Consider the following 10,767-nt stretch of genomic DNA (forward strand, 5'->3'; position numbering starts at 1 on the left):
CTGGAGAAAAAATACACAAGTCTGTTGGCTGGTCTCAAGGGCATCCCTACTGCTGCCTGGTAAGCATTCTGTTTCCCTAGTCCATTCACTCTCCCTCAACCCCAAACAACTATTTCACACTTTGTCTTCTTGCCTCAAATCTTTACTTCTTCCTACCTCCTTCTCATTCTGACTCTTCCTATTTCAATGATTCTGAAGCAATCAGAAAATAACTTCTCTGTAAGTTTCCACTATCACATCTACCCACCTAGCTGTTCCCGTGCCAATAGGTTACCTTCTCTATTATACAGTGGCTGAAGTGTCCTTGTTCCTAGCTTAAGCCAACTTCTTGAAATATGCATTCGATCCCAATCCCTCTCAGGCATTTAAGGCAATGCTCCAGCAATTAACCTCCTTCTCCTAAATCTCCCATTTCCCTCTATCAGATCATTCACACTAACATAAAATATGGTGTTATTTCTCTCTTCTTTAATAAAAGCCTCTCAAATTCATCTTTGAGCAATATCTTAGCTCAAGCTGCTATTACAAAATATCATAGCCTGGGTGGCTTAAAGAACAAATATTTATCTTGCACAGTTATGGACACTGGAAGTCTGATATTGGGGTCTGATACTGCCTTCTTGCTGTATCCTCACATGGCAAGGAGACAGAGAAAAAGATCAAGTTCTCTCAACTCTTGTTATAAAGGCATTAATCGGATCATGAAGATCCCACCCTCATGATCTCATCTAAATCTCATGACTCAAAGGCTCTACCTCCAGATACCATCACATCAGAGGTTAGGGCTTCAGCATATGAGTTTTGGGAGAACATAATTCAGTCCATACAAGTTATCAATCCATTCTTGACCTTTCCATTATAATAAAACTCCTAAGACAGTGTGTGTATTCATTGTGTTCCATTACTTCATTGAAACTGCTCTTATCAGAGTCACTAATGCTAAGCCCATAGTTTAAATCCAATGGTCAATTCTCAGTCCTCATCTAACTTGATTTATAGCTGATATAGTCTCATCATGTCTTCCTTCTTTAAATATTTTCTCCACTCAGCTTCCAGCACACCACACTTTCCAGGGCTTACTTCTTTTACTTAGGATTCTTTGCTGGTTCCTCTCCCTCTCCCCAGAGTTTCCCCAACAGCTCGGCAGTAAAGAATACACCTGCAATGCAGGAGAAGTGGGATCCCTGAGTATGGAAGATCCCCTGGAGGAGGAAATGGCAACCCACTCCAGTATTCTTGCCTGGAAAAAACTCCATGGACAGAGGAAGCTGGTGGGCTACAGTCCATGGGGTTGCAAGAGTTGGACACGACTGAGTGACTAAGCATGCTTTCTCCTTCTCCCCAACCACTCAACAGTGGAGTGTCCCAGTGCTCAGTCCTTGGATCTCTTTTCTGTCTGTAGTCACTCCTGGGAGACGTGTATGGAGATGCTTCTACTTTTGATATCCTCAGGCCAGGACTTTCCCCTGAATTGCAACTGATATGATAAACTGCCTACTTACCATTTCCATTTGGATGTCTAATGGGCACCTTAGGCAGTCCTGATCCTCACCACCTACCCAAACCTACTCCCCTCACACCCTTTGCATATGAGTAAATAGTAAACCTGATTCTCACAGCTGTTTAGGACAAACATTGGAACTTTGAAGGTCTCCTTGATTAGTCTTTCTTACATGTCCAATGTCTGATCCAGTAGGCAAATCCTGACAACTCTGTCTTCAAAATATATCCAAAATCCAGTCTCTTTTCCCCTCCTCCCCTGAAATCATTCTAGTCCAACAATCAGCATCCTTCATCTCTCACCTGAGCTGCAGCAACACCCTGCTAGGGGATCTCTCTGCCTCTGCCCTTGCTGCCATCAGTCTATTCTCAACACTACGGCCAGTGTGGTCCTGTGCACGTAGGGCAGGTCACATCACCCCCCTGCTCAAAAGTCTTCAGCGGGTTCCCAGCTCATTCCAGGGTAAGATAGAAAGTGCATCAGTGACTCACAAGGCCCTATAAACAGGGTCCCCTCCCACCCTCACCCTATGACATCCTCTCCTAATGCTCATTCTTAACTTACTCTGCTCTGGCCACACTGGTTTCCTTGCTGTTCCCTCTCCCTGAACCACCCTATCCCCAGATATCCCAAACAGCTTGTGTCTTTATCTCCTTCAGGTCTTTTACTTGAACCTCATGCTCTGGGTGAAGACCATTCCAGCCACCCTGTCTAAAATTACAATCCCTTCTCTTGTCCCCAGAAATGCGCTACTTTTTCTTCCTTCTTCCTTCCTTCCTTTTTTCCTCCTTAGCTCTTTTCACCATATGCTAATATATTTTACCTCATTTGTATTCTGTTTCCCCATCTAGAATGTAATCTCCTCGAGAGGCAGGGATTTCTGCCTGTTTTGTTCTGATGCCTAGATCAATACCCCACACATAGTAGGCAGTCAACAGATATTTATCGAGCAAATGAATGAACAAAATCATAATAATGAGGGAGACTGTGTCTGTTCTTACTCTCCATTGTGTCTCCAGCACCTAGCACAGCACCTGGCCTGGCACAGAGTGGGCACCCAATTGATACTTGTGGAATGAAGTAAAGGAATGAATAGGATTGCTGTGAAGATTAACTGACACATAAATGATATTAAACTATTAGGAGGAGAAGGGGGCGACAGATGATGAGATGGTTGGATAGCATTACTGACTCAATGAACATGAGTTTGAGCAAACTCTGGGAGATAGTGAAGGATGGGGAAGCCTGGAGCACTGCAATTTATGGGGTAGCAAACAGTTGGATACAACTTAGCGACTAAACAATAGCAACAACAATTACAATACCAGAGTTATAGGAATAAGAAACCATTATTCCTGTTTATTCTTCAATGCATAGTAACTTAACTGTATTGTATCCCTTCCTCACAACGAAATCTTTAGTTACTTTTTAATAGTGAAGGATCGAGTAGAATTACATTGAGAATTTTGGATCCTGTTGTAGTTTTTTAACAAAAGAATATAAAATTCAAATAAGGTCAAGTCTCTCTGGGAAATAGGTACTGTGGCCCACCTATCTACTGGAGAAGTTGGTGGAGTGGGGATAAGCCTAGCAGTAATGTACCCAGATGTCAGTGGACTCTCTACTAAGAAGAGGAATGACAAGGGGGATGGATGGATGCAGATGACCTGGATCTCTCTGATGATGGCTGTATCCCTTCTACCAGGCAAGCTTAACCAATTTGGTGGAGGGTATGGTAGTAACAACAAGTGATTCAGAAACCTATAAAGTAGGGCTCTGAGATCCACTAAGGACCCCCATCTATTAGTTCTAGAATGTTTTCCAACACAGTTCATGAGCTGTCCCTAAAAATAGCTGTTAGAAACATCAACATAAACCACACTTCAACCCATCCTCAGTCCTGGAGGTCAGCCCACAGTAATAAATGTGGACCCACGGGGTACAGCATATCCATTCAGCACTCACGTCAGTCTGGAAACAGTATATGGTCGGTGCTTCCACCCACTCCCTGATCTTTCCACTAGTGCTGGATGCTGGTTTATTCGGATTACAGGGTGTCAGGCACAGGCCTTTAGCATGGACTAAGGTTAAAGATCAACCTTTGTGCACAAAGTTGAACCTGGTATGCTTTCTTGCTAGTGTCTTCTTGCACAGTAATGGGAATCCATCCTTTCTCTACAAGGCCCCTGTCCTCTTTTGAAAGGCTGAGACAAGACTATTTCCTCATTCAAATTTAATTAAGATTTCTCCCCACCCAAACATTTTAAATCTTACACACCTGATTCTTACAAAGAACCACGTGAGAGTCTCGCAGAACAACTTAATGTAAAGAACCTGACCTAGAAACTGCCATACAGCCACCAAGGTTTTAACTCTGAAAGTAAGGGAAGAATGCTGAATCATCCTGCTCCTAGGAGCCAAACTGTAACACATCCTCATTTCCAGGTCAGACTCATCTCTTCTGTCTTGGTATCTGTTCCCGAGTTTGGGGCTATACTTGTTCCTGAGACAGTTAACTGTAAAGAGCTGTGGGTGGTCAAAACACTTGATCTACACCAATGACTCTGCCCTCAAATAAATAAACATCCTCATCACGAAAACAGTTATGCATCCAGTCATGAAATCCCAGACACAGCAGCTAATTACAGCACAAGTCTCACATACCTGCATTAGCCTCTCACATAGCTGCATTAGCCTTTAAAGGCACTTCATTCAGTCATCCAACAAATGTCAACTGAAGGTCTACTACGTACCTGTTCTGGAGCATACATTTGAGCAATATCCAGTCATTTAGGGAGTGAGGGAAGATGAACTTTGTAAATAGGTAAATTACAATAAAATACAATGAATGCTATCTTACTAATGGAAGAGAAAGATGCTTGGGGGCCAGGTAAGGAGTCAAGACAGACTTTAGAGAAAAGAAGGACTTGAGATGCATATAAAGGGTGAATAGGAGCTCCCCATGGGGCAGGGAGCTGGACCAGAGGAGCATCTCAGGCAGAAGCAATTTCAGTGCAAGGGGCAAGGTGAAGTCAGTGCAGCTGATGCAGGGGATGGAGTGGAAGCAAGGAAATAGAAAGTGCTGAGCCCAGAATTACTCAGTGTTGGTCCCCAACTGCCAGCCAGCACCATATGCCCAGACACCCTGACTGGGCACATAGTTATCAGATTAATATGTAAAAAGAAACTTGGCCTATGGCATATGATAAATACTCCATGTGTTTCATTTTGAATATTCCTACGTGCATGTTTGTGCCATATTCACCACCACTGTATCCTCACGATTGAGAATAATTAACAAAAATGTGTTGAACAAATGAAGAACTTGTGGTTTCTAAGAAGGACATGGCGATGCACAGATTCTCATAATGCTACATCCTGCAGGAAGGTGAACGGAAAGTGTTTTCTACAGGATTGCTTCAGTCACCTGAAGGTCATTCACTCCTCCCAGTAGACTCCCCACCCGAATCTATGCTCAGTAGAGCAGACCACTGGGTTAAAAAGAATAACCATAGAACCTTGCATTTGCAGCATTTCTTCAGTTTACTTGTATTATTTTGTTTAAAATAATTGCAGTGTTTAAATCCAAAACTTTGATCCTCTTGTCTGAATTCTACTTCATATATAACCTGAAATTCTTATCTCTGGATTTGGGTTCCCACTAGCCTCCATGGAGGGAAGATGGGCAATGAATTTAAGGAACTGGCGGAGTCACTGCCCGTTCTTGTCTCAAAATGACCCCTTCGTCTACTCCCACATGAATCTAAAGAAAGAATGGAAAGGAGCAAAGATACGAAGCCTGAGTAAAGGTGACACTTTTAACTTCCTAAACTATCACGTTACTCTGCAACATCACGGTCTAGCCTCAATGTAATGTAATTCTGTTCAATTTCATATCTATTGAGAAAGGTATTGGGCTGGCCAAAAAGTTCATTTGAGTTCTTCTATAACATCTTACAGAAACCCCCAAACTTTTTGGCAATACTATAGGTTGCAGATGTCCAAGGATACACTTATTCCATCATCACTGGCTGGGAATTAGAGTAGGTTGTTAACCATCCGTCACTCCATCTCTTTGATCATTGTTCATTTATAAAATGAAGGGGTCAGAATGGATGATCCCAAACTCCTTCCCAGCTCCCACAATAATTCTCAAATAGGAAAGGACATCAGTACCATTGTAACTATTTCTGGATTTCAAAACCAGTAATTTCTAGAGTTTATTTCAGAGGAATACTTTGGCTTAACAAATTACCAACAGTTTTCTATAACTGACTCTAGAAGAAACTGGGAAATAGACTACATATTTTAATTTATTTAAATACATTTATTGAGTGCCTAGTACATGAGAGGTGCTATTTAGACACTGTTACAGCACTGAGCAAAGCAAAGGAGCCCAGTCTTCTCATGGAACTCACTTGTGCTTTAATTAATCCCCCCATGCACCACGCACCGAATAAGTCTTCTGACTGCTTTGGACAGCAGAAACAGTGATCTAATAGGTTTGTTTTATGTGTTGTGACTTGTGTGGGGCAATCACTGAATTAGCAAAAAGTTAAAACTGCTTCAAAAAGTAACTGTGTTCATTTTCTTGATCGAGTAGGCAAATAACTATGTAGATCTTCTTGTAGTTTAGAAAGAAGTAACTACTGGCTTCTGAATAGATTGAGATACATTCACACATGAATGTCAGCAAAATTTTAAGACACTAAACAAAAGAGTGGAAATGTTTCCTGCAGCATTAAAATTTAATTTTCTATTTTCCTATGACTGTTTAAAATGGGGTTTTAGATACAAAACAGAGAGCATTCCCCTACTCTTTCACGGAATGCATGATGGGTCTATAAAAAGGAAAATGATGTAGAATGATGTGCCCATATCTCAAAAAAGGCATCTTTACAGGCTGGGAAAAAAAATTAAAAAAGAGCAAACTCTTGGGGGTGGAAAGATGTATATACTAGATCTAGATCAGTAAAATACGACAGATTATTCCATTTAAGTACAGTACTGACAGATACAGCTGGAGGAACCCTAACCCTTAGCTTTGTAAATGAGAAAGCTGAGATTCAAAGACATAAAGAGACCTGGTCAAGGCAAAGCCAAGATACTTGTCAGCAGCAAAACTGTAATAATCCAATCCTGCTGATTCCTTGTCTAGCAATCCAGTTCAGCATTAACTAACTGTGAGAATTTTTAGCAAATCAAGACTAGAGAAAGGGAGCCCTTTATGGTTGACAGCCACTCTTTTAGACTAAATGTATATGACACCCAATGTTTGGAGTATATTTCTCCAACAGACTATTCAATCTGATACTACTTATGAAGGTTTTTGATTAATTTATGGATGAAACATCTGGAACAGATATGGTCCACTTAGAAACAGGTCATATTCAAAATCTCATATGTATGTAGCCTGTTCAGAAGTTGGGACCCCTTTCCCCTGCCAAAGAAAAGTAACAAATTATGAGTTTATTTAACCAGGCATGGTTGAAACAATATAAATGATATTCCAAGAAACACTCTCAGTGGGCCCAAAGCTCCTTGAGTCCTGGACCCCTGTGGATACCACCATTCTGGAGGCTGCAGAGACTCAAACACTGCAAGCCAGGGGAAGGTTCCTAAACCAGGATTCTTAAGCCAGAAACTGTTTACATTAGGATAATTAAGAATATCTAAAAACACACAACCTTTTGAGGTCATGGTCACAGCTGATAACCATGTCTTACCGCCCCTCTCCCATTCCCTACTCCCCAAATCTCTCAAACACAGCAGTGGAGAAATCAATGCAGCCAGAATGGTCTCTACCTGAAATCTTGACTTTTCTGGAATCAGAATTTAATACTTTCAGAGAGGAAGATCAGTTTAAAGAAAACCCATCAAAGGTCTCCTCTCCTACTTTATACTCAAGAGGTAATTCTAATCTTTCTCAGATTTCTCCCCATCGGCAGGTTTCCAGCTTGGAAATAATAGTCTATGCAGTGCACAGCTGATGCTTGGACACTCTTGGAAAACTTTTAAAAACATTCATGTTAATGGCAATTTTGTAAATTTAGTGTTGGCTCTTATAAATCTAAACTGGCAGGGTACTGAAGCGAGCAGAATTTGCTAATTTGGGGTTAGCTTCATTTTCCTCGGACCTCCAGGCGACTTCAGGTGAATTCAAGTTCTTTCCAGACTAAGTCTCCTAAGTGAATTAAACCCTGTTCTCAAATCTTGCCCTCAGGGCAGATGCTGGTGGTCAAAAAAGCTTCCAAGGTTAGGGAATTTCTCTAACCCAAAGAGGTCTCTCCGGGGAGAGCGGCAGGTTTGGGTGACCCAAAGGAGACTTGGCCGGGGGAGGCCCGATGCGCGGGCCCACCCGCTGGCTCTCGGGGACCCCGGAGCGCCACCCCACCCTCCCGAGCCCACCTAGCTCACCGAGGTTGCCGCCGACGATGGTGACGGCGATCTGGTCCATGAGCACCGCCCGGAAGCGCACGTCCTGCTCGGAGCAGCGCTGCCGGAGGGCGCGCAGGATCTGCACCTGCGGGTAGTCCTCGCGGATGCGCCGGTCCGTCAGGAACCAGAGCTGGGAGCACATGGCGGCCAGGGCGGCGGCGGCGGCGCCCGGTGGGGCGCGGGCCCCCTCGGCGCCCCGGGCCGCTCGCTCGGGCTGGCGGGCGGGCGGCCGGCGTCCCGGCGAGCGCGCGCCGCGGCTCCGCTCCCGCCGGTGCGCCAGGCGCCTCTGCAGCCCTGACCCAGCGAATCTGCCCGGCCACTCAGCGCCGCCGCCGGCCCCGGCCAGCCAATCAGCGCGCGGCGGCGGACGCGGGCCGGCCACGGGGCCAGCTGCAGAGGCGGCCGCGGCGGGCGGCGCCCGGGAAGGGCGGCGGGGCCGGGGCCTGCGGCGGCCGGGGGAGGGGACCCGAGCGGAGCTGGTGGCCGAGGGAGCCCCGAGCTAGACCGGCGGCGGCGAGGCTGAGCGAGGGCATCCCTGCCCCGCGCTGGACCCCGGTGGGCGTGGCGCTGGCGGCCCGGGTGGGGCGACCCGAGCGGGAGGGGTCGGGGCTGCTCTCCAGGGAAGCAGAGAGGGTGTCCCGGCTGACGGACTAACGGTCCGCAGCGGGCAGCGGGATGCTTCCCAAAGGCCATCCCGAACACCTAGGGGCTGGGTGCATCGGCGGCCCCTACAGAACCCGGGCAGGGCCCCGAGGACTTCCTAAGGGAGACTCCAGGGCCTGGCGAAGGTCATCCACCTAGGCCCCCGGTTTTAGACCCTGGCCTTGGACTCCTCTGCCCAAATCGTGGCCTTGAGCTAGGGAACGGGGAGAGAAGGAGGGAGTTGGGTTGTTTGGGTTGAGGGTCCAGATAATTTGAAGGTGCATTTCTGAGGATCTCCGGTTTTCCCTCGGACACCCGCTCCCAGGTTGCAGCAGTTCTGGGCCTGTAGAACCTCAATGTGAAGAAAACAGATATGAGTCTATTTAGTCAGAAGGATGACTAGCTGGTCTTCCCCCATCCCTCTAGGCCATACAACTGAGTCATCATTAAACACTCTCCTTGGCCCTAGCCAATTGCAAATTCTGCCAGCAAACAACAGTGTTTGTAGCCAGACTTTCCTTTCCAAATCACTGCAGGACTGTAAGTTAGCCATCTTTGGAGACTGCATTTGCTCTTCCCTCTCATTAAAATATTTGTCCTTTTTTTTTTTTTTTGGCTTAGGGAGGCAAGAGGAATTTCAAAGCAGACCAAGCAATAATAATTTAGAAATGGGGTAAGATATCTCAGGTAAGGTATAGGCTTCACTATATATATATATTTTGCAGGTGTGTACATTTATTTACCCACTTGATGTGCCTTGTGCCGTTGGAAAAGTTCTAAGTAGAATTTCAAAAATTAATTATTTTTCAAGCAGTGTTAAGTAAATCTTTTTGTATTGCAAAATACTCCCCACCATGAATGTATTTTCTTAAAGTAGCAGAAATCTAGTGCCCCATGACTTAGTAACTTTCAGAACTATCTTCTAACCACAGATCGACTTGGGCACTAGAGGCTCTATCTTCTACCTTGACCATTTCCTTAATGTCCCATGTTATATATTTTGTAGACCCAGGAAGCAACAGTTAGAACTGGACATGGAACAGACTGGTTCCAAATAGGAAAAGGAGTACATCAAGGCTGTGTATTGTCACCCTGCTTATTTAACTTATATGCAGAGTACATCATGAGAAACCCTGGGCTGGAAGAAGCACAAGCTGGAATCAAGACTGCCGGGAGAAATATCAATTACCTCAGATATGCAGATGACACCACCCTTATGGCAGAAAGTGAAGAAGAACTAAAAAGCCTCTTGATGAAAGTGAAAGTGGAGAGTGAAAAGGTTGGCTTAAAGCTCAACATTCAGAAAACGAAGATCATGGCATCTGGTCCCATCACTTCATGGCAAATAGATAGGGAAACAGTGTCAGACTTTATTTTTTTGGGCTCCAAAATCACTGCAGATGGTGATTGCAGCCATGAAATTAAAAGACACTTACTCCTTGGAAGGAAAGTTATGACCAACCTAGATAGCATATTGAAAAGCAGAGACATTACTTTGCCAACAAAGTTCTGTCTAGTCAAGGCTATGGTTTTTCCAGTGGTCAGGTATGAATGTGAGAGTTGGACTATGAAGAAAGCTGAGCACCGAAGAATTGATGCTTTTGAACTGTGATGTTGGAGAAGACTCTTGAGAGTCCCTTGGACTGCAAGAAGATCCAACCAGTTCATTCTGAAGGAGATCAGTCCTGGTATTCATTGGAAGGACTGATGCTAAAGTTGAAACTCCAGGACTTTGGCCACCTCATGTGAAGAGTTGACTCATTGGAAAAGACCCTGATGCTGGGAGGGATTGGGGGCAGATGGAGAAGGGGACGACAGAGGATGAGATGGCTGGATGGCATCACCGACTCGATGGACATGAGTTTGAGTAAACTCTGGGAGTTGGTGATGGACAGGGAGGCCTGGCCTGCTGTGATTCATGGGGTTGCAAAGAGTCAGACACGACTGAGCAACTGAACTGAACTGAATGCTTTCTACTTGGCTTCTGCAGTATCCTACATAGGATGGCTATAAGATGATCAGAACCATAGTTGTCTGGAACAATAATGTGTGTATGAGTCAGTAAGTTTAGGAATTGCTTACAATCCATTTTCATAGTCATCTTCATAAGTCAAGAATGTTTAATTCATATGCAAATGGCTACTAAGATCTCCTATTTTCTCCAAAACCCAGGTTTGAGGAGAACA

At 44.8% G+C, this 10,767-nt stretch overlaps 1 protein-coding gene and 1 long non-coding RNA gene across 3 annotated transcripts in view; one reads left to right on the plus strand and one right to left on the minus strand.

Moving 5' to 3' along the window:
* Positions 1-8,140, minus strand: part of RIMKLA (ribosomal modification protein rimK like family member A) — a 33,521-nt gene extending 25,381 nt beyond the window's left edge. The window contains exon 1 of one of the 2 annotated variants that reach the window (XM_055586194.1): positions 7,919-8,140. In XM_055586194.1, the coding sequence (XP_055442169.1) occupies positions 7,919-8,081 (163 nt within the window). In that variant the 5' untranslated portion in view covers positions 8,082-8,140. Of the gene's footprint in view, positions 1-4,254; positions 4,419-7,918 lie in introns of those variants that run through there. The other variant, XM_055586195.1, reaches the window with a different exon arrangement.
* Positions 8,141-8,397: 257 nt separating this feature from the next.
* On the plus strand, positions 8,398-10,118 carry LOC129656286 (uncharacterized). Its single transcript, XR_008716309.1, has 3 exons — positions 8,398-8,494; positions 9,203-9,268; positions 9,588-10,118. It is a non-coding gene; the product is annotated as an uncharacterized LOC129656286 (long non-coding RNA).
* Positions 10,119-10,767: the final 649 nt, after the last annotated feature.

The sequence above is a fragment of the Bubalus kerabau genome, chromosome 6 (assembly GCF_029407905.1).
Source record: "Bubalus kerabau isolate K-KA32 ecotype Philippines breed swamp buffalo chromosome 6, PCC_UOA_SB_1v2, whole genome shotgun sequence".
In the NCBI taxonomy this organism is placed as follows: Eukaryota; Metazoa; Chordata; class Mammalia; order Artiodactyla; family Bovidae; genus Bubalus; species Bubalus kerabau.